The sequence below is a fragment of the Paroedura picta genome, chromosome 11, assembly GCF_049243985.1.
Source record: "Paroedura picta isolate Pp20150507F chromosome 11, Ppicta_v3.0, whole genome shotgun sequence".
NCBI classification, from domain to species: domain Eukaryota; kingdom Metazoa; phylum Chordata; class Lepidosauria; order Squamata; family Gekkonidae; genus Paroedura; species Paroedura picta.
The window spans coordinates 61,676,643-61,700,743 of NC_135379.1; the positions used below are offsets into that span (position 1 = coordinate 61,676,643).

General features: G+C 49.3%; 1 protein-coding gene across 1 annotated transcript in view; it reads left to right on the forward strand.

Annotated features, from left to right (window-relative positions):
- The window catches only part of LOC143820686 (transmembrane protease serine 11A-like), a 58,066-nt gene that overhangs the window by 24,968 nt on the left and 8,997 nt on the right, over positions 1-24,101 (forward strand). The window contains exons 4-10 of the mRNA XM_077303771.1: positions 7,998-8,119; positions 11,551-11,669; positions 13,816-13,883; positions 14,139-14,302; positions 16,781-16,819; positions 21,523-21,691; positions 22,625-22,890. Of these exons, the coding sequence (XP_077159886.1) occupies positions 7,999-8,119; positions 11,551-11,669; positions 13,816-13,883; positions 14,139-14,302; positions 16,781-16,819; positions 21,523-21,691; positions 22,625-22,890 (946 nt within the window). The 5' untranslated portion in view covers position 7,998. The remainder of the gene's footprint in view (positions 1-7,997; positions 8,120-11,550; positions 11,670-13,815; positions 13,884-14,138; positions 14,303-16,780; positions 16,820-21,522; positions 21,692-22,624; positions 22,891-24,101) is intronic.

Genomic DNA, 24,101 nt, shown 5'->3' on the forward strand with positions numbered 1-24,101 from the left:
TTCCACAGGACTGTAACGAGGGACATAACCAGTTCAGTGTTTGATGCTTCACATGCTAGGCACTGCACCCAACAGAACATTCCCTCTTGGCTGGTATCAGTCGCTAAAGAACCTTCCCCTCCCACATGCTCAGGTGATGCAGGTTTCAGTGTTTTAAATCTGCAAGCTTGTTTCGACCAACAAGGAGTCTCTCTCAGGAACTCTGGCTCCAGGTAGTCAATGGGGTTAATATGAAAACAAGTGATGGTGTTTACTCCGGTGGGGCAAGCCACATAAATAACACAGGCTATTTAAATTACTGGGGCATAAAGAGGAATTTGCATTACAGATTCACAGGATGTGCTCTGTAAAGTCATGAGAAATGGATTGCCAATTTGCACGCTGTAGAATACCTTGCCGATTTGAATATGGACTTTGAAATTAGAGCTCGAAAATGAATTTTGTCCTTGTGTTATGTTACCAAATGCAAGAGGCTCGCCTATCGCTCCAGACAGAATCTCAGGCAGTACAGAAATCCCTTTGTGTTATTTCTTTCCTTAGTTCAGTTGTGAAAACACTTTTCCAGAAGATGCGCTTGCCAGGCCATTGAGGGTGATAACTGGGAAGATTGCGTAGGCAAGGAATTACTCACAGTTGCTCAATGTAGACAGCTTCATGTCTCCAGGTAGCCTGATAACTTTGGGATGCAAAGTAATCCTTTGACAGGCTGGCTTGGGGAACTATGTGACTCTCATTAACGTTCAATTAGGCATCCAGGAGAACACTTTCATCCTAGGAAGTCATGCTCTCTAGCAATATAGCATGGAGATCAGCACTTTCCTTCGTCTACCGCTGCAGTCCTCAAGATTCACTGAAATGATTATAGGCTGGGAAAAGAGAAGGTTCTTTTGCAGTCAAAGTCAGGACTGGCCCCAAATGATGCCTTGCACCTATGAATGAGTCATCAGAGATCACTATAGGCAGAATTCTCATTGCAGCCTCAAATGATGCAGTTCTCAGATGAGCTGCTTCCCAACTTTAGGGGCCGTTCTCAGAACTGAGCCATGGATGAACCATCCCCGTGTTTTATGGTATGTGAGAGTAGGAGCAGCAGAGATGAGTTGCTAGCATGACTTTCCATCTTGGAGCAAAGCCCTGCTCCTTTGTGCACCACCATGGCTGCTCAGAAGCACATTTTCCTAACCCAGCCTCTCCTAGGCCTTTGGGGGTCAACCTTTCCTTGCTTAGACAGGCCTCTACCTAAAACAATTCCTTTCCTACAAGCATGCACAACCTAAAAAGGTAAAGGTAAAGGTATCCCCTGTGCCAGCACCGGGTCATGTCTGACCCTTGGGGTGACGCCCTCTAGCGTTTTCTTGGCAGACTCAATACGGGGTGGTTTGCCAGTGCCTTCCCCAGTCATTACTGTTGACAAAGACCCAAATCACAGGAACCAAACCCCAAGCAACAGCCCCCATCCAGGACCTAAAACATCCACAGCTATACTAGCTCTGGTTCGTTCTCCAGTGGACCTCTGGTGGGGCTGGGGATGAAGGGCCTCCTCTGGGTGGCTTTGCCCTCCTATTGGGGAGGGGCGTGTCCCAATGTTCCCCAGTTTTTCAGCCCTGCCCTAGAAGCAGGATGTGAGCTCTGCTCTTCCAGATTCAACTTGTGAGCTTCTTAAGTAGGCTTTCTTGATTGTTGTTTCCTTTTTTCATAGAATCATAGAATCATAGAGTTGGAAGGGGCCATACAGGCCATCTAGTCCAACCCCCTGCTCAACGCAGGATCAGCCCAAAGCATCCTAAAGCAAGGGGCAGGAGGTTCCCTTCCTTTCCTTTTCATCCGATCAGGAGGGTGTGGGGGGGGGACTCTTTGGAGCAAAGCAAGGTGGGGAAATGGCTGCCGCTCCTGATTCAACCAGTCAGTGGTAAGGGAAGAGCGAGGCAGGCATAGTGAGTGCAGAAAAGCACGGGGACAAGACCATGGGCCTGCTGGGGGGTGTGGCATGTGGACTGGAAACTGGTTCTTTCTAGAATCAATGAATGATTACTTTAATTTTGCTTTTTAACGACAGTCTTGTGCCTAGGGTTCTTCAAGTCCCATGGGGGGGGGGGACATCACGGTAGTTTTGTCAAGGGTTAACGCAAATAATAGTTGGTCTGCTTCAGCTTGCAGGTCTTTGCATCTGCATTGCTTTCAAGGCCTGAACTCAGAATGCAGAGATCACTCTATTGTAATTTGATTTTGAGAACTGCTTCCTAGGGATGCTAGCCTCCAGGTGCAACCTGGAGATTCCCTAGAATTCTAGCTCATCTCCAGACGAACAGGAACCAGTTCCCCTGAAGAAAATGGATATTTTGGAGGGTGGGCTCTATGACATTGTCCTCCCCAGGCTCCATCCAGAAATCTCCAGGAGTTTCCCAATGGATCTGGCGCCTCCACCCCCACCCCCTGGTGACTGGCGGGAACCTGGCCACCCTGCTCTTCTCCCTGCACACATGAAGCAACTGAAACACTAGAGAGCATTTTGCAAATAGTGAAGACGGGATGTTCTTGGGCTGAGTCTCAGTGTCTTCCACGATCTATTAGGTCTGTCTCTGTCACCTTCAGCCATTCATTCATCTCTTGACCTGTAGAAGCTGGTCCTTCTCACCTCTACACCAAGCTGGGTGGAGGTTAATTGCCTTCCGGACTGGACACCTTCACTTCTCTGAGGATCAGTTTGTATCTTTCTAGGAATTGCAGATTTCCCTTCCTTCCTTCCTTCCCTTCCCCCTCACCTCCTGGGGCAAAATGAGCTCCTCTTATGAATGAAGTCTTTGGCTTGTTTCAGATGCTGACCCTCTTTCCTCAATTAAGATCCTCCAGCGGGAAATCTGAGCCAGCCTAGTGGGACCTCAGTGGCTAAAAGGCTTTTTAATTGCAGCAAAAGTGGTTGTGGGTTAGAGCTCGCTGCTTCGCAGGTGAGGCTGGGGCTCTTCCCTGAGCCCTTTTATGTAGGAGGAATGAAAAACAAGCAAACCAACATCCAAGTAAAGGCGTCAAGAACTGCAGGAAGTACAAAATAAGTGATGCAATGATGTAACATTCAAGACCAACCAGGGATAAATACAGAGACCATTTTCTAGTTCTGCAGGACTCGTTCCTGCCTGTCATGGGTGGGGCATCAGGTTTTGTTAAGACGGTGAGCCCCATGCTAAGTGCTGTGCCCAGGAGAACCAGGCCTGTCTAAGGGCTCTGACTGGAAGGGAGGGGCGCTGCTTAGGACAGCATTGCTTGTCACTCTCTGGGCTTCTCCGCTCGTGATCCCTCAAAAGAGACGGTTGCTCTCAGGGGTAATTATTACCTGGGAGGGGCCATATTCTTTTCAGGCAGCAGCTGAAGGGTGAGAAGAAGCAGATTCCTTAATGCTGAGAGCAGCTGAGGGCACAGAAAAGATTTAGGCCAGATCACCACATTTCCCAAATTTCTGACCATTTCATTTTTACACTTTGAGAATGCGTGGGAGTAGGAACCGCCCATCCTCCAAGCAGCCCCCTCTGCTCTTTCCTGTCTGGAAGAAAGCAAGCTTATCAGGGTGACTTAGGGAGTGGTCAGTGGGCAGCACCCTCTTGGCAGGGTAGCCCAGATGGCATTTTTCCATCTGTGCCAAGCAGGACTACTAGCGCCCTACCTGCCTCCGGAGCACCTGGCCACTGTGATCCATGCAACGGTCACTTCTAGGTTAGACTTCTGTAACTCACTCTACTCAGGCCTGCCCTTGTTCTTGACCCGGAAGTTACAGCTGGTGCAGAATGCAGCTGTCCATGTCCTCACTAGGTCATCTTGGAGGACCCATTTCCAGCCTTTGCTGAAGCTGCTGTACTGGCTACCAATCTGTTTCCGGATTAGGTTCAAGGTTTTGATTCTAAACTTTAAGGCTATATGCGGCTTGGGTCCTACTTACTTGAGGGACCACTTATCTCCTTATGCCCCCACAGAGCACTCCGCTCTGTGGGTACCAATCTGCTGTTGGTCCCGGGACCCTGGGAAACACACCTGGCCTTGACTAGGGCCAGGGCCTTTTCTGTCCTGCCCCTGACCTGGTGGAACGAGCTCCCCGAAGAGCCCTGAAACTATATTCTGCTAAGTCTCTAGCCCAACTCACTTATGGTGCATTTTTGGGTGCTCCGATATCAGATACTAACAAGCTTGAAAGGGTCCAGTCTAAATTCCTTCGGGCACTCCTCCAACTTCCATGCTGTGTAACCAACTCCATGGTGCGTCTGGAAACAGAAATGTTAATGGTCCAAAACAAAACCTGCCTGTCAGCAATAGGAATGTGGCTGAAATTAATACACAATTCACAGGCTAAAGTTTCTTTAACCCTGAATGACAACTTCCTGTCATCTTGGACTAAGGCTGTCCACAGAGGAATCCAAAGTCTGGGCTTCTCCATACAGTTCTTCAAATTAGCTCATGATCAAGCTGAATCATTAGTTAAGCAGTGGATACGGGACAATCAATGTCAACTGGACCTGAGTAAAGCTCCAACTTTTTTGGCCCCAGTTAAAACAAGATATGTTCAGGCCCCTGCCACTTATCTGTCTCAGCTGGTAATAAGTAAACAAAGAAGGGCACTTACCCTTGCAAGATGCTCCATCCTGCCTTCAGCTCTTGTAGAGGGTCGCTATCAGAACTCCCGGGATGTTGGCCCCCTCGTTGGCCTCATTGCCATAAAACCATCAATCCCCCTGTTGGCTTTACGCCTTCCTTTGCATTCCAAAGCGTCTCCCCACCAGCGCACCCTTATCGCTTCCTGACCTTGCCGGGCTCTGCGAAGTCTCAACACTTGCAACTTTTAGATCAAAGAGTGTTCCCGGTTGCTCCCTTGAGAACTGTTGCTTTCCCGCCTAGTGAATCCATCTGGCTCTCCCCCCCCCCATCCTTCCTCAGGTATAAAACCCCCCCAGGGGAAATTGGTCCTTTGTCTCTGCCAAGGAGTTTGTTCATCGAACTGTTCCTGTTGATGCCTGTTTGACTTAGTCTACAGAATAAACATTCCTTTTGGATTTCACTGTCATCGTGGTCTCGAGGAATTGCTTGTTCCAGTGACTTTACAGGGCTTCCTCTGCCTGGTTCAGGACAGAAAGTTCCTGAACTCTCCGACCTATCTAACAGTCTTCTTGTTGCTCCCAGGGTCTTCTTCCTCTTAACTTTGTACAGACACTGCCTATTCCAACAATCTCCAGGTAGGGTTGATGTTGTGTACGTGGATCTGCCAAGGACTGGAACTTGGGGTCTGAGGCAGGATCATAGTCCTGTGCTGCTCATTGGCTTGTACCTGGCCAGTCTCCCCATGGGAGTCAGTAGATCCAAAGGCAGCCACCATGCCCCTGATTGGACAGTGCACAGCCAGATCTACTGGGGATCCAGTCACTTTAAACCAACCAGATATCCAATCACCCGCATCTTGTGTTTGGGAGCGTATATGGTTGCTTCTATTAGGTTTGCTTGACCAGAGGTCCAGGGGCAGCTGGGTAGTGCAAACCATGTGATTCTGACTGTGACCCCAGCGAGGCTGGCACTGCGACTCTCTTTGGGGCCTCCTTGGCTATCTTTTATGACCCTGGAGAGTAGACAGGGCTGACTCCCTTTGGCTTTCATGGGCTAGCTGTGTGGGAATGCACCTCCGTTATGGCACCAAGTGGTGCTGTGTGAGGGGGCTTGGAAGTGTCTTTAATCTGGGCTATCTGAGTTTTCATTCGCCTGCTTTGTTAATCCTTTAATAAAGAGACTCCTGCAACCAAAGGTCTTCTTATTGGGGGAATCGACTGAAATGTGACGTGGATGTCATAGCAGGCAACGTCTGTGAGAAACGTTCCAGACTGTAAGGCCCAATCCTGCAATGGCTTCCACTCAGTTGTTGTAACACAGATTTAGTCATATTACTGAGAGTGTGAGAAGAATAAAGGGGGGGGGCTATCTTTGAAATCACCCTCCTGAAATTTTTGACAGGTGCCACGCCCCTTTCAGGGCAGCTGGCTTTGAACTGCTGGCAAGATGGTTGCCTTTCTTCTCCTGGAGCGTTTCTGTGGAGGAAGGCAGAGGATTCCCAAACAGGATGACAAAGGGAGCAAGTTGATGCAGACTTCCTCAGCACGGGCCATTCATTCAGATCAAGTTGCAGTTGGTTGAGATGTCACATAAACTCCTGGACGTGCACTAAGAGCTTGTTCCGAGATGCGGTATATTTTTTACCATGATTTTAACCTTTGACTAACTAGACCAGGGCCTAGTCTGCACACATAGGATAATGCACTTTCAATGTGCTTTGGCAGCTGGATTTTCCTGTGCAGAACAGGAAAATCTACTTCTAGTGCATTGAAAGTGCATTATCTATTTTGTGTGCAGACTAGGCCCAGGGGTAGTCAAACTGCGGCCCTCCAGATGTCCATGGACTACAATTCCCATGAGCCCCTGCCAGCATTCGCTGGCAGGGGCTCATGGGAATTGTAGTCCATGGACATCTGGAGGGCCGCAGTTTGACTACTCCTGAACTAGACTGTATGACCATAAGGAAGCAGCTATAAGAGATCCTGGGTGGAGAAGTCACATAGGGTTGTGCCAGCATTAGCCCATGAGTGCTCTTTCCCAGGGGCTGATCAGTTCAGAGCGATACACAGGAAGACCCAGGGAAGGGGGTGTGACAGATGAATGCACAGGCAGAAGGGTTTTGCGTGTGTGTGTGTGTGTATGGGGGGGGGTAATAGGATTCTTACAGGCCGAGCCAGGAGTTAAGCCAATCAGTGTCCCCTGTTGTAACAACACTTTGATGACCAGGGTGATCCCATCAATCTGTTCTTGGTCAAAGGGAACTGGGCAATTTTTGAGGAAAATTCATATCTGGCCAGTTTGCAGTCTTAACATGGACTGCCCCTCAGAAGCTCAGTTCCAGCATCATGAGTTCAGGAAGCCCACGGGGGGCAGGCAAGGGATTACGAGGATCCTTAGCAGGTTCCTCAGAGGCTTCTCCTCTTGCAGTCAGTGTTAAAGAATCCCTGAGTGAAATCAGACGGTGGCACCACATTTACACCCACAACAAACTAAGAGGGGAGGTGGGGACATGAAGACGTGCCTTCTTGCCATGTGTGGTCCTAAAGAAACAAACTGGTGCTGACAGAAGATGGGGATGACTGAACCACCCATACCTGAAGCCAGTGCGGGGTCAGAAGGTACAGGAAGTAACACCTGCTAATGAATCATAGGATAGGAGGCACCTGTGTCCCCATAGACAAGGGAATAGTCAGAGTCACAGAAGGTCAGTCAGTGGTACCATGTTGTAAACTGGTTCTGGGAAAGCAGGTGCTAGGAGTGGCATGGCTGCCTCCAGCTGCTTGGGCTGGAACAGGTGCTGGTTCTGATCTCTTTGTCTCTTCCCAACTTCCACAATAATGTCAAGCTTGTCTATTGTTGGAAAATCATTGGGGTGCACCCTGTTGTAGAAGAAGAAAAAGAGTTGGTTCTTATATCCCAGTTTTCACTACCCAAAGGAGTCTCCAAGCGGTTGACAGTCGCATTCCCTTCCTCTCCCCACAACAGACACCCTGTGAGGCTGGTGAGGCTGAAAGAGATCTGAGAGAACTGGGACTGACCCCTTGGGCTCACCCAGTTGGCTGCATGTGGAGGAGGAGGGAGGACTCTAACCAGGCTCTTAACTACCACACTACCTGTAATGGTGGAGGTTATGGGGGCCATTATTCCCCTGCATGCCTTGCTTTGTTTTATATTCCTGAGTTTGCAAAAACATGAGCTTAGTGTAGAGATCTGCTTTCTCATTTTTCTCCCTTTGTTGGGCTTCCCAGAACTGAGTGGTTGCTTTTACTGGGCGGGGGGGGGGGGGCATTCAGGATAGCATGGCACAGAAATTTTAATTTTATTTGTCAGGTCAGGAAGAAGACCCTCAGGAAAGAGAAAATGCTTTTAGTGGCACTTCCTGCAAAAATCTTTTCTCTCTCTCTCTCTGTTCTCCTTAGAATGGCGGGGTCAACAGCAAAAACGAAAGTTCTGGAGCCATGGAAGATTGCACTGATTGTCCTGGCGGTGTTGGTGTTTATGGCAGTAGTCATTGGGTTGCTTCTCTATTTTTTGGTATATGGTGAGTACCTCAGTTTTCTACCTGACGTGGCCTGTGAGCACGGAGAGTGTCTTCCACAGGAATGGTGCTCAGGACAGTCTTTATTCCAGGGCCTACATTATGGGCTGGGTTGTCACCCGTATATGGATGACATTCAGCCGTATCTGCTAATGAGTGGCTGGCCGAATATTCCACCTGAGTCACTGGCCAACGGTTTGGCGGACTGGCTCCAGCAAAGTGCCTGAAGCTCAACCCCTGGAAGATGGAGGTGCTTTGGCTGGGGAGGAACAGATCAGATGAGTAAGATCATGTCTCCCAGAAGTGGCTTCAGGACATTGGGCGGGATGGGGGTGATGCTCTGGTTTCGGGCATCATGGAGTTTTGCCCAAAGCCATAGTACCCCTCCCCCAATTTCACTGATGTCTCACCCTTTTTTCCTGGCTTCTTGCCTGCTTGGATGGATGGGATTCCCCCTGGTTTCTTAAAGAAGGCTCATGCAATATTAGGCTGGATTTGAAGGAGCATAGAATCCCCAGCAAGGGAAGTTGTGATGCCACTATATTCTGCACTGGTTAGACCTCGTTGGGAATATTGTGTCCAGCAGTTCTGGGGGCTTCAGTTCCAGAAGGCTACTGGCAAGTTGGAGTGTGCGTATGGCAGAGAGAGTGGGGCATGAGTCACTTGGAGAAGAGGAAGGCAAAGGTTGATAAGGATGGCTGGGTTTAAAAACACAAAAGGGGGACATGTTGGAGTGGAGGCCAACTTGTTTACTGCAACTTTAGAGACAAGGACGAGGAGTAATGGGCTCAAATTATGGGAAAGGACTTTCCAATTAAATATTAGAAAGCATTTTCTGATGCTTAGGGCTGTCCACAGATGGAGAATGCTGCCTTGGAGGGTGGTGGAGAATCCTTTGTTGGAAGTTTTTAGGAGAAGAATGGATGAGCGCCTGTCAGGAGTCTGTTCTTTTATGCCTCAAAAACAGGGGGGGGGTGAGAATGCTCTCTGTTGTTTCTTCCAGCTCTGTCTGATTCTGATTCCGAATTCCTGAAGCAGGATGAAAGGCACCAAACTGGGGAATCCCCAGGCCCCAGCTGGGGATTGGAAACCCTTCTCCTCCTGTGCCCCCCTCTCCTCCAACCTCCATAAGAATGTGTGTTCACAGCATCTTTCTCCATGCTCTTGTTGGAAAGCCAGGAAGAATCACTGTTTGCTTTTCCTATGTGGATTGCATTAACAAGACAAAGGCATCCCTTTGTGAACTTTATTCCACCATCAGCCTCCCCCTTGCAGTGTGCAATATTAAGCGAGCATTTAGAACACTGACCTCTTTCCTCACGTCCTTACGTGTCGTGTAGCCAGGAGAGCCAAGGCTGGTTGGGCAGTAGACAAGGTTCAGCACAGGTGGCTTGCCATTGCCTGCCTCTGTGGCATATTCCATGGGAGGTCTTTTTCCAGTGCCTGTATTTCCCATTTTTTGCACTGGAAAAACTGAAAAAGCCTGAGGACTATATATAATCCAACCCTTCAGAGGAGATATTTTTCCAAGAGAACTGCTGGGTGTAGTCTGGAGATCAGTTAGAGATCACCGGGGCCCCCCTGGAGGTTGGCAACACTAGTCAAGGCTTGGGGAACCTGTCCAGCTACGTCTGGCATCGTAGGGGATGGAATTGGGAAGGAGGAGCCCTAGCCGAGCACCCGGTGATGCTGAACATTCATGCTTTTGGTATAAAAGACTGTTAGAGAACCTTTCCATAATTTGCATTGCAAACCTAAACTGAGTTGGAGCCAGTGAAATGCAAGCAGAAAGGTCAGCAGTACATCTCCACTTGGGCAAGAGCTTCTGAGACACAGGGCCATTCTGCACGACTTAAATGTAGCAGAAGTCTTACCTTTGGTAAAGGCTACAAATTCAACGTTCCGCATGACGTCGCACACAATCTGCAACACTCCTGCAACACTCCCGCAAAAAGCGCTTCATTGTAGCGCTTATCAGGGAAACGGAAAAAGTGGATTCCCCTTGGAAAAACCGCTACACTTCTGCGCACAAGCTGCAACAAACCAGCGAAAGACATGTGCGTTCTCAATGTAGCGGTAGAAAGAAAGTCCCTCCCCCGCTCTTGCCCTGAACTTCCGGAGAAGCGATCACCATTTTTCTTTCCTTAGACCTGCGAAAACAACGAACGAGCGAGGCTTCTCTGGCTAAAGTCCCTCCACAGAAGTGATTTAAAGTAAAACAAAGCTCCCTGAGTTCCCAAGGACAACACAGCTCCCTGTTCGGCACTGCCCGTAATTTCAGCCACAAATCGCGCCCGTGGGGGGGTGTTCTACTGGAGGAGAAACGATTAATTAACTTGAAGAGAAACAATTAATCGTTTGCCTTGAGGAGGCAAACGATTAATTGCCAGCTCCTACGCCAGCAAAAAGGTCTTTCTGATGCAATGGTTGAACGCATATTCGTTGCAACGGGTGTGTTTGGTTTTTAAAAAAACAGTTCTTAAAGGGAAAGGTGCTTTTCGGGAGCATGAACCCAACAGCCCATTGGCTGTTCGGTTCATGCTCCCGAAAAGCCCCTTTCCCTTTAAGAACAGCCCATTGGCTGTTCCGTTTGATTGACGGCGAGGGGCGGGAACGCAGAAAAAATTTGCTTCCTTTGTTGAGATTCCAGCAAGACCGGAAACCTGTGGGGAATGAATGAAACGCTACTGGGACTTCTATATTCCACTTTTAAAAAAAAGGTATGCGGAATGACGAAATCCCACTATTTAATATAGCGTTTCTGCATTCTGTGAACAATTGGCAACATTGGTCCTTGTGCGGAATGGCCCACAGAATGCCTTTCTGTCCCGCATCCCGTTGTGGCTTCCCATTTACCTGCTTAAAGGAAGACCTCCTGGTAATTGGGACCCTTGCTTGTCCGTACTCACCCCATTTGGTGGGCAGAAACTGGAACAAGATGGAGAGGGAAGAACATTTTGGTGAGAAAAATTAAAAAGAAAAATAAAGCCTCGTCTACTCACAGGAACGTCTGACCAGAGAGTTCCAAGTGATTCCTAAGACTACCTCAGAAGTGACAAGTGTAGCTCTAGGAACTGCCAGAAACTATGAGCAGAACTACCTGTAAGCTGGAAAGGCCTTCTTTTGCATTTCTAATTTTTCTCCTAAGGTGTTGCCCCCCTCCCCGTCACCCTCTCACCAGTTGCCTGGCACCTCCAGGCAACCATAGCCAGCAATTGGCTTGAGAGCCCATAAAGGGGGGGGGGTCCAGTAGGTTTGGCAGTGCTGTCTAAGTGTCATGCTTCTATTTGCACAAGGGCTTTAGCCCAAGTAGAAATCTACCACGGAATCCAGCCTTCCGTCACCTTACAAATATGACCTCAGATCTCTAGGAGATGGGCAGATCAAAACTGTCAGCATTACCTTGAGCTTCTTCATTTCCTCTCCCTGTGCAGACCAAAAGAAGTTCTTTTACAATGCTACCTTTAGGATCAATAACGTGCGATATCAGCCTAACTTGGAAAAACAGACTTCCGTGGAATATAGAGACCTGAGTGCGACCGTCGAGACGATGGTAAGTGGCCATGGCCATGTTCTCTTAGACTGCCCTCTTTCCATCTGTTCAACTTGAAGTGATGGAATGTTTTGCCCTCAAAACACTCTCTTGCATTCACAACAAATCTCTCTATTTCCACGGATACCTTCAAATCCCTCAAATGCAGGGGTAGTCAAACTGCGGCCCTCCAGATGTCCATGGACTACAATTCCCAGGAGCCCCTGCCAGCATTCGCTGACAGGGGGCTCCTGGGAATTGTAGTCCATGGACATCTGGAGGGCCGCAGTTTGACTACCCCTGCTCAAATGCTTTCCTCCCAGTTCCTTAAAAGTTGTTCTCGAGCAGGAATCTCTAAATTTGTCTCAACACGTTTTGTCAACACGGTGACCTTGGGCCTTTCACCCACACTCAAAAATCTCCTGTCCTCAAGAAGAAGTAAAGAGGTAGAAGCCGGATTGGGGAATTCCTGCCGATTTGAGGATAAGGCGTGTGGAACTAGCTGAGTGCCGTCACCACCTGGAGGCCATCATCCCAGGAAGCGCAGCACTGCTGCCTGGGGCCTTGCTTTTTGTTTAGAAACTTGGCATTGCTTTACTATGCAATGTCACGTTCTTCAACAAACAACAACAACAACAAATGGGCAACAACAACGCCCTGCAGAGCGGCAGAACCTCACCTCCCCAGCTCGCGGGCAGGAGTACAAATCCGAGGTGGGTGAGGTGCAATGGGCCAAACACTCCCCTGTGCAGCGCCAGGGAGAGATGGGGCAGCCAGCTCCGGCCCAAACACCAGGCTGCAGTCCGTCATGACGGCCATCGTGCAGGGAAGGCCTCTGAGCCCGTGGATTCTGTGGATTTAGAAGGATGCGAGTTTGCTGAGGATCGGGCGTGGGCCGCTCTTGGAACCCCAGCGAGGATTGCCAGTCTCCAACTGGGAGAAGGGAAGGAGAAGCCACCACATGGACAAGGCCAAGCAGCAGAATTATATCCTGGAGGAAACTCCACCCTTGGCTGCACGGAGAACACCTCTGTCGTGTTCTTCCCAGGTCTTCGCAAAGTCTTGACGGGCTCTCGTCAAAATGAGCACCACTTTGAGCAGCATCCTCACCAACGTTTCTTCCGTGATAAGACCAAAACTGCAGATGGCACGTGAAGACAACATTTCCTTCAGATTTTAAGTCGGGAGGATGGGCCGCTGCTCTCAGGCTTTGCCCAGATGTGAGGTCCCCATTGAAGAAAATCTTTAATACTTAGCTGTTACTAAGCTGGAAAGTGTTGCATGAGAAGCTCCTGTAAAGATGTGAAGGGAAGTTTGCCTTTACCTTACAACTCTAATTTCAGCCTCATCGCTGTAGAAACACTGGTGACAACGCTGTTCAAACCGGTGCTTCTTTTGAAGAAGAAGAAGAAGAAGAAGAAGAGTTGGTTCTTATATGCCGCTTTTCCCTACCCGAAGGAGGTTCAAAGTGGCTTACAGTCGCCTTCCCATTCCTCTCCCCACAACAGACCCCCTGTGAGGTGGGTGAGGCTGAGAGAGCCCTGATATCACTGCCCGGTCAGAACAGTTTTATCAGTGCTGTGGCGAGCCCAAGGTCACCCAGCTGGCTGCATGTGGGGGAGCGCAGAATCGAACCCGGCATGCCAGATTAGAAGTCCGCACTCCTAACCACGACACCAAATTGGCTTTTGACAAGACCTGTAAAGGCCTGGGAGGAAGACGCCAGCCTGGTGTTCAGTTTCCTTTTGGATGTTATTTTGCGAAATCCCCACCAGGAGCCTGGAGAGCTCCCGGAATTTCCACTGGTCTCCAGCTCCCAGAGATCCCCGGAGAAGAGGGCCGCTTCGGAGGACAGATTCAGTGGCCTGCCGTCTGGCTGAGGTCCCTCCCCAGGCAATCGCCCCAGTCTCCAGGGCAGGGGGTAGTCAAACTGCGGCCCTCCAGATGTCCATGGACTACAATTCCCAGGAACCCCTGCCAGCGAACGCTGGCAGGGGGCTCCTGGGAATTGTAGTCCATGGACATCTGGAGGGCCGCAGTTTGACTACCCCTGCTCCAGGGATTCCTTATCTTGGAATTGGCAATACCAAATCCGGCCAGAAGGCTTGGGTATTTATTCGGTGTGGTGCATCCCATTGAACATCCCCCATTCCTTTCCTTTCAACAGATCAACCAGGCATTTCAAGCACCTCCTTTAAGGAAAAAACTGATCAATTCCTATGTTGTGAGGCTCAGGTATGTCAGACGACAATCCAGCTGAATGGATTCCCCAGCCTGGATTTGGGTCGGAGGGCATCAGGCTTCCCTTGCAGGGAGAGGGGCTATGCATGAGTGGGGCCCTCGGGGCCCTTCCCCCGGGGCTTGCAAAACCTGAGCTTCCAGTTAGCAGCCAGGAAGAGCGGGGAATGATGGTTGTGCTTCCACAGAGCTCTCCCCCCCCCCACCGGCAGGGCTGGGAGAAGCACCCTCAGTGCCTGTTCTCTTTTGCAGCCCAGATGAGGGGGGCATCCTGGCAGATGTGGTGCTGGTCTTTAAGTTCATTGCCTCGGACAGCCGGAAGGTGCGCTGGGAGAGTGTCCACAGCACTCTGCTGCATAGGCTGAAGGCGCCCACGGGGCCCTTGAGGATTGACCTGGCATCTTACAGGCTTTCAGGTAAGTGTCCCAGGTGGCTGCAGGGCTCTTGGGCGAGTCTTTTTGGATGCTTCGTTTCTCTGCCTTAGACCTTGGAGTGGAGTGTGTGTCCGCTCATTGCCTCCTTCCCCCTTCTTGCTGCTTAGCATCCTTATAGCACATGCAGCTCCATTTCTGTTTTGACCATGATTCCTCTCCCCCCCCCCCATTAAATCTTTTGGGATCTGAAGCAACCCACTGGCTCCCTCCTGTGGCTTGTCCAGGATGTTTTCCGTCGTTTTGCTTGGTCTTGTTTAAGGGGATGAGATGGATTTTGCTTTGGGGCCTCTGTCCCTCTTACAAACACCAGGCAGCAGTGAATCTTGCTTGACTGGCCCATGCCCAGAAAGGACACGTGGGAGGGAAAGGGAAGCCTGGCTCATCTCCAGCAGCCCCTTCAGTGATGTGCAAATCGGAAAACGCATTCCGTCTGACTCACAACCATCATTCCACGTTCTTCTGTGCTACCTTTCAGCAATAGGGAAGAGGTACGTGAGTGCAGCTAACAAGCTTTTGAGACATGTTATGGGCCATATTGTGCTGACCTGGATGGCCCTTTGCAAGCTCAGCTGGGTCAGTCCTGGTTAGTACTTGGGAGGGAGATGACCCAAAAGTCCAAGGGCTGCTGTGCAGAGGCAAGCACTGGCAAACCCCTCTCAGCCTCAGTCGCCTGCAGAGTCATCGTAAGCCTTTCTGTCTCCCTGCGTAACGTTAAGTTCCTCTCACTCGCTAAGCCTGAGGTGCTGCTGTGACACAACGCAAGATGACCCTTCCAGGCAGCCAGGGAGGGGGGGGGACACTGAGAGGCATGTTGCCCGTGGGGCAAAACCCAGGGAGAAGTCTGCTGGAAATGCACAGGAGCTCCCTGAGGGAGTCGAGTGCTCAGTGGGCAGGGAAATGCCTATCAGGACCGGAGGCAGAAGCACCCAGGACGAAAATGATGTTGTCATTGTGACTGATCCTCAGAGGAGTGGTTGTGTGAACACAGCAGGGGGTCACTCCCTTTGACCACTTGTGCCTCTTTGGACTCATTTCAGCGGTCTCTGCAGTTGTGCTGCTTCGCGTCCATGCTGGACAGGGCAATTATTTTACCACCCTTCACTGTGACCTCTCGAGGGGGGGGGAGTACGTGGAGCAGCGGGACTCGTACCTTTGAAACGTGCATAACAATATGAACGGAGGGGGTAATAAACAAGGACAGGCCAAGTGCAGCCAAATGTGGGGCTTTGTGCCCAGTGGGATGGATCAGGGCAGCAGCTGGGCTTTGGGTAGGGGTGTGTGGAGGGTCAGAGTAGCTTTACAGGGGACCGCATTTGAGGGAGGCCCTGGTGCCGGTTTCAACCGAAAGCCTGGTGGAAGAGCTCTGCCTTGCAGCTCCTGTGGAGGTGTTGTGGTTCCAGCAGGGGCTGAATTTCATCGGGGAGCTCATTCCACCAGACTGGAATGATGGACAAGAAGGCCCTGGCTCTGGTCGAGGCCAGGTGAATGGCTTTGGGGCCAGGTAACACCAGCCTGTTTGAATGGACAGAGTGGGTTGTTCTTCGGGGAGTACAGGCAAACAGGCAGTCCTTGAGATATGCAGGGTGAGTACCAGCACCGTAAACCTGATCCAGTACTCAACTGCTAGCCAGTGCAGCTGCTGGAGGACCGGGGTGATGTGAGCTCTCCATGGTGTTTGAGTGGGAACACGGGCAGCTGCATTTTGGACCAACAGCAGTTTCTGGAGCAGGGATAAGGGAAGCCAGTTGCAGTAATCCAGCCTAGAGGTGAATGTTGCGTGGATCACCTCCGTCTTCGAGGGGGTTGAGCTTCATGTGACTCTGCTGTTATATCTATATCAGGGGTAGTCAAACTGCGGCCCTCCAGATGTCCATGGACTACAATTCCCAGGAGCCCCTGCCAGCGAATGCTGGCAGGGGCTTCTGGGAATTGTAGTCCATGGACATCTGGAGGGCCGCAGTTTGACTACTCCTGATCTATATGCTACGCAGGGAGCTACAGACTGGCCTATGTTTTGTGCCCGGAGGAATGCAGGCACTGGAGCAGGCAGCCTCTTGTCGGCCTGCCAAAGTGTGCTGAAAGGCTCCGGTCAACTTCACGGTTGCATATTGTGCTGTTGGGCTTGAGGCATGAGTTCAGGAGCCAGCGGCCTAGGTGTGCTTGTGCCCCCTGCTGCCAGTCGGGATACTCTTCCTAGGCTCACACCTTGGCTGCATGAAGGTCTAGATTCAGGGTCAACCTGCAACTAAGAGTCCAGGCAACAGGATAACCTAGACAATTGTGTAAGCAGAGCACCATCTAGTGGGCAGTGCACAGAAGAGAAGACATGGCCCAGCTCTCACCGGCATCACCTTGAACCTCAGTTTCTGTTCGGCTCACTAACCCTTCCGCTCCGAAAAATACTCTCAGAGGCATGGGGATAACTGTTTTGAAATTATGTCTTTTTCTCTTCTTTTCCAGAGATTCCTGCAGAAAGTGGTGGAAATCTTATCTACAGCTGTGAGTACTGGGAAGGGGTTGTGTTCTGAAAGGGCACGGCTTGAAGGAGCACAACCCAGTTGCTCTGTACCAGACTCTGGGGTACAGGTCCCTTCTTTGAGGAGCTACCTCTCTCCCCATTTTACTGACTTCCTCTGTGCTAAATCTGTATCTTCAGTTCTGATTGACAAGTATTTTATAGGATGAAAAATATTTCCCAACAAAATGTTTTACAGATTTTATTTGTCTGTATAGCTAGTAGTGAAGTCTGGCCCCATCTGCGGATATTTAAATCCACACATTGGGGCCATGCTAACACTAAACTGCTGAGGCAGCTGCACTGGTTGCCAATTGCTGCCCGGATCCGGTTCAAGGTTTTGGTTTTAACCTTCAAGGCTTTACGCGAGTTGGGACCCACATACCTGAGGGACCGCTTATAGCCCTATGCCCCCCGTAGAGCTTTACGTTCTGCGGGAGAAAAATCTATTGGTCGTCCCCGGCCCTAGGGAAGCACGCCTGGCCTCGACCAGGGCCAGGGCCTTCTCGGTCCTGGCCCCTGCCTGGTGGAATGAGCTCCCGGGAGAGCTGCAGGCCCTGTGGGACCTTCCATCATTCCGCAGGGCCTGCAAGACGGAGCTCTTCCGCCAGGTTTACGGTTGAGACCAGGCTTAACATCTACGCCCCCCCGGGACCTGAGGATTGGGATTAGACACGAGTACCATCAGTATCCCCTCTCCACTTGCTAGGGGGGGAATGGGTAGTTGATTAGCCGCTCTTGCCAGGTAGTCATTAACTATTGACATGTTAATTGGTTTTAATGTATTTTATGGGGTTTTATACTGTTGTAACCCGCCACGAGCCGCAAGGGAGTGGCAGGAAATAAATTCAATAATAATAATAATAATAATAAACAGATTTTTCTGCAAACTGGCTTGCAGGAAACCAAACGTTTTCCTTCTTTGACTGAGTGATGGATTTACTTGATCATGGAAACTCAACTGATATAGTTTATCTGGATTTTAGTAAGGCTTTTGACAAGATTCCCCATGATGTTCTCATGGGTAAACTGGAGGAATGTAGACTGGATTTTCGGATGGTTAGGTAGATAGGAAACTGGTTAGAAAACCACACCCAAAGAGTAGTTGTCAGTGGTGTTTCATCAGATTGGACGGAGGTGAGCAGTGGGGTGCCACAGGGCTCAATCCTGGGTCCAGTACTTTTCAAAATTTTTATCAGCGATCTGAATGAGAGGATGGAGGAACTTCTCATAAAATTTGCAGATGACACCAAATTGGGAGGAGTAGCAAACACTACAGAAGATAGAGTTCCAAGATATCTGAACTTGCTGGAAAAGTGGGCCAATGAGAACAAGATGCCATTCGATCAGGAGAAGTGCAGAGTTCTACATCTGGATCACAAAACTGAAAAACATGCCTCCTGGATGGGAGACACAGTTCTGGGTAGCAGTGTGTGTGAATGAGATCTTCAGGTACTTGTGGACTGTAAGCTAAATGTGAGCAGACGGTGTGATGTGGTGGTAAAGAAGGTAAATGCAGTCTTGGGCTGCATCAACAGAGGCATCACATCAAAACTGCAAGAGGTTATAGTTCTGCTATATATCTTATTTGTCACCCCCCCCCCCACCTGGAGTCTTATGTGAAGTTCTGGAGGCCTCACTCCAAAAAGGACGTGGACAAAATTGAGAAGGTGCAGAGGAGAGCAACGGGGATGATCTGGGACCTGGGGACCAAGCAAGGAAAGGCTGGGGGATTTGGGAATGTTCAGCCTAGAGAAGAAGAAGTTGAGAGGGGACAGGATTGCTGTCTTTAAGTATTAGAAAGGTTGTCACTTGGAGGAGGGCAGCGAACGGTTGTTATTGGCAGCAGAGGATAGGACCAAAGGATAGAATCACTTTAAACTATTTGTAGAATGGTACCTGCTAGATAATCGGGAACAAATTTTTCACAATCAGCCGTGGAATGGGATGTCTGAGGTGGTGAGCCCCCCCTCACTGGCGGACTTTAAGCAGCGGCTAGACAGATAATTATCCTGGATACTTTAGGCTGATCCTGCAAGGGGCTAGAGTAGATAGCTTGTAGGACTCCTCCCAACATTATGGTTTTATGATTCTATGATAGGTAAAGGTACATTTGCCTAGGGCTTGAACAGAAGAGTTTCCTGGGGTCCTGTGCCCTCTGCGATTCAATGAGGGATAAGGGCTCAGTGGCAGAGCCTCTGCTTGTCATGCAGCAGGTCCCATGTCCAATCCATGGCAGCCTCTCCAGTTAAAAAGAACCAGGTAGGAGGCAATATGAAAAGACTCCTGCCTGAGACCCTGGGGAGCCCCTGTCAGTCTGAGCCAGGGGTAGTCAAACTGCGGCCTTCCAGATGTCCATGGACTACAATCCCCAGGAGCCCCTGCCAGCGAATGCTCATGGGAATTGTAGTCCATGGACATCTGGAGGGCCGCAGTTTGACCACCCCTGAGCAGACCATACTTGACCTTGATGGACCCGTGGTCTGCTTCAGCCTAAGGCAGCTCCGTGTGCTCCTGTGATGCCACGGGGACTGACTGCCTCTAGACTCGAAGGATCTTGAGTTGGCCGGGAGCTGATGAGGTCAAAGGCAGCCCATTACCCACCCTTGTATAACCTGTTATGAGCAAAACCAACAAGAAAATCACACGCTACTTGTGTTCACGTGTTACAGTGAATGCATCCTGCCCTGTGCATGAATACATCTACATTCATTTGTAAGAAGGAGCCAACGCATGCTCTTCACATTGCAGATGAAACTGGGGGCCACTACCTGAATCAGTGTGAAGCTGGCATCACCTGTTCATATGTGCGTGCCTTGACTGTAAGATGAGATTTACTCAACAAAGAACTGTAGGGATGAAAGCACACACACAACACAGGTAGCTGGAGAAAAGGGAATCTTCTTCTCTTCTCTTCCTCCGGACCCCAGCCTTTATTCAGTACATTTTGATTACACACTCTTTGCATAGCTAGCCTTTGACCTCTCTGTCTGCCCGGAGAAATGCACAAGGGCAGAGCTATCCACATATCTTAATCCCTGATGACTTGAGAGTTTCACTCATGTATGCAACCTGGCTGTCAGTGAGTATCTTGTGTGTTCTGTTAACTCATTCATTTCCCATCAAAGAACAATCAAGTAGACACTGTACATGGATTGTGTACGAGTTCACTGTAACTTGTGGGCAGAGCTTATATGCTCCCAGGTTAAGGATCTATCTAGTCAACAAATGTGAACAAGAACTGAGCTTGTTTATATAGCCTAAGAACCTTCAGAATGGTTGTCTGGCTTTGAAATCCCAAGTGAGGGGAAAGTGGCAGGCAACCAGAGGGTTCTCCTTCTGCCTTCTTCTTTGACAACCGGCCCCTCCCAACATTGCTCTGACCTGGGGAAGAGCAGCCATTGGATCAGGTGTGGGATCCAGAGGTTCTTCAAGGCTCATCCTGTCCCTTATCTGGCTGCCAATCAACCCCTGCCCTGTCTGTTGCATCATCCCTTCACTGGAAGCACTTATTAAGGATTGTGGTTTATTCATTCACTAATTGCAGAATAACAATGGGAAGGTTTAACTGGATTTTAGAGTTGGCTCTTGGTGTTCAGTTATGGTTTGCACCAAGCGGTGTTGTCTCTTGATTTGCACACTCTTTGTCTGTTGCTTGCAACAAGGGAAAGGTTTTCCCTCTCCTCGGGATTGTAGGATTGCCAGTTGGAATCCCCCAACCCGTCTGCCTTCAGGCCTGTGCTGGACATTCTGCCCTCTATGGGGGTCCTCTGGAATCTGGGATGGCTCCCTTGCTTAGTGCCGGTGAGATCTCACCGGGAATCTGAGTCCAAGAATTTGTTTTCAAACTAGTGCTAAATCATAAAGCAAAGTACCTCTGAGAATGTACAGAGTTACTCCCCTCATCCACTGCAGTCTCCTACTGCCCCCCCCCCCCACTTAAGAATTCAGGCTCTTCTGAGCATGGATTGAAGTAGGATTTGGAAATCTTAGGGCTGCACCCTTTCTTCCAACAAGGAAAACCTCCTACTGATCTGCTCCAGTCCCCCTTTTCTTGAAACTTAAATAAAACAAGCAGGTTTAAAAGTAATTTTGTAGAACTGTGGAAGAAGGCTACTTCCTTTTCTAAATAGTCATATATTTCTTTGCTCTATTTATACATTAAGCGTTGTATAAACATTTGCGAAAAATACTTTTCCTCTGTTTCCCTTTTACGGAAACTTCTTTGATTTGTATGGCCTCCCCTCCCGGCCTTGAATGGGTCCCCTCCCCTTGCCCACAGCCAGGCAGCTTAAGGTGGTTTTGGGCCGCAGCTTGCAGCAGGATCAAGTGGGGAGGGCAGGAGCTGGCCAGCTTGTTAGCAGGCCCAGGACAGAGCTCCTTAGCAGTCAGCAGGCTGGGAGGCCCTCATTAGCAGGCCCTGCTTAGCAGGCCAAGAGGCCCTCATTAGCAGGCCCAGCCTAGCAGGTCAAGAGCAAAGGGGCTAGAGTCCAGGGATGGAGGGTGGGAGCTGCAGGGGCAGGGCCAATCAGGGTGCAGCCAGCTTCCACCCCCCAGGCTGTTTCACAAATATATAGAGGAACAATGGACAAGGATTTAAAATCAGTAAAAACACAATTAAAACAGTTAAAAATTTCCTGAATATTCTGAAAATTAACTTGACTCTATTTCCTTTTCATTTTGGCAGGCTGCGGGACACGAATCGACAAATCTGTGGAACGGATTTACGGCGGAAACGTTGCCGAGGAAGGGGAGTGGCCTTGGCAAGCCAGCCTGCAGCTGAAGGGGGTCCACCGCTGTGGGGCAAGCTTGATCAGTGACCGCTGGCTGGTGACTGCAGCTCATTGCTTCAGAGGGTGAGGATTTCTGTCTGCACCGATGCACTTGAGGTCTTCCTCCTCTGAAAAGGAACGGCATCAGATCTGTGTGCAAGTCCTTGCTGATGCCCCCCCCCCCCTGAGAACAGACTTTGCTAGAGAGATTGTTGTCTGTGTAGACCTGGAGCCTGCATGGTGTGGTCGGCACAGGTACAAAATGGCTGCAGCATCTTCGCTTCAGTCACACAATGAAGATTCTCATGCTGTAGTGGCAGCTGCTGTTTTTAAAAATCGGCACAAACAATAAAATCTCCACTAGCCAATCAGAAGGCTTAGCTGCACCTATTTCCTAAAACCCCTTGGCAAGCACGCTGGTGGACCCCTGAGGTAGATGGTCTGAAAATGAGACACTTTCCCCTTAACAGAAAGAAAGAGTAAAATCGTGGGTCACGGTAAAGAAGAAGAGGGTCCGGCTCTCGGGCAGCATTTTTAAAAGTGAGTCCAGTCGATGCTTGTTGGCACTGAGGGTCATCACAGCTGAGGTCTGTTGTTGGGGACAAAACGTCTCATACAAGTGCAAGACTAGTTCTGGCCAAGAAATGGAAAACACAAGAATTACCTTCGATAAAAGGCTGGCTGAACAAACTAGCGGACTTTGCAAAGATGGCCAAACTGACACTGATAGTTAATGGAAAAACAGAAGAGGTGTTTCAAGAACAATGGGGCCCTTATCTGAATTATTTAAGAAGATAAACTAAAAGGGGACACTAAAAGGGGACATAAGTGTAACAAATGAAGAGCATAATCTATCTTTCTTTGTATTAACAACTTATATTATCTGTTCTGTTTCTATATTTTTATCTTTATGAAAATTAAAATATATATTTAAAAAAGAAAAAAGAACGGCTGAGACTAAAAGGAAATGCTACCAATATGTTGTTGATATACTCTATGCTTTCCAATGTCTTACAGGTTCAAGGATGTTAATAGCTGGACGACTAGCTTTGGAGCCCGTTTGAAGCCCCCCACAATGAAGAGGCGTCTTCGCCAGATCATCGTTCATGAAAACTACGCAGATAATGTCATGAGCCATGAATATGACATTGCAGTTGCTCAGATCACTCCCCCAGTGAAGTTCACGGCTGATGTGCATCGTGTCTGCCTCCCAGAGGCCAGACAAGTCTTCCCAGACAACACAACGTGCTTCGTCACAGGGTGGGGAGCCCTGGTGGATGATGGTGAGGAATTCTCTGTACAACGTCAGGTGACCAGTCCCAGGGAAATAGTGCTCAATGTGGCAAAAATGTAACACAACATGAGGAATGGGAATGGTGGCCTAGGATCACTGTTGGAGCAGTCCACAAACACCTAGTTTCTTCAAATGAAACAAAGTCTTCTGGGCCAGATGAACTGCCTCTAAGGGTACTAAAAGAACTTGCAGATGTAATCTCTGAACCTCTGTCCATTATTTTTGACACTTCTTGGAGAACAGGTGAGGTGCCAGATGATTGGAGGAGGGCAAATGTTGTCCCCCTCTTCAAGATAGGGAAAAAGGAGGATCCAGGTAACTATCGACCCGTCAGCTTGACATCTGTAGCTGGCAAAATTTTGGAACAAATAATCAAACACTCGGTCCTTGAGCAGCTGGAACTGAGAGCTGTGATTTCTAAGACCCAGCATGGGTTTCTCAAGAACAAGTCATGTCAGACCAATCTTATTTCTTTCTTCGAGAAAGTGACTACTTTGCTGGATCAGGGGAATGCCATGGACATAGTTTATCTGGATTTCAGTAAAGCTTTTGATAAGGTTCCAGATGATATTCTTATTGACAAGTTGGTAAAATGTGGTATGGATCCTAATTCTGTCAGGTGGATCAATAACTTTATTTATTCAGGGCGTGAGCTTTCGAATGCAAACACTCTCCTTCAGACTATGAACTCCTTGCATGACCGTGGGAATATATAGCAAAAATCCATTCTGATATAACATAGTCTGAGTTCATAGTCTGACGAAGAGTGCTTGCCCTCGAAAGCTCACGCCCTGAATAAATCTGTGTTGGTCTTAAAGGTGCTCCTGGACTCTGATTTTATTGTGCTACTTCAGACCAACACGGCTACCCATTTGAATCTAACTTTAAATTAGGGGTTCCCAAAGTGGGCAGTACACCCCCCCAAGAGGCGGTGGAAGTATCCAGAGGAGCAATATGGAATTTGGGGCAGCTGTCTGACTGAGAAAGTTCTGATATCCCCAAATTGAGGAAAAGTACTACCTGAGCAATAGAGACTGGCCAGTCTATGTAGGAATGGATTAGTGCCATGTATTGTGTCTGTTCATGAGCGATCCATGGTGTTCTGTGTGCCTAGGATGAGAGATGCATGGTGTGCTGGGTGTGCCTTGTGTGAATCACCACATGGATTTGCTTGTCCTCTCTAATGCATTGCTCTTTTTG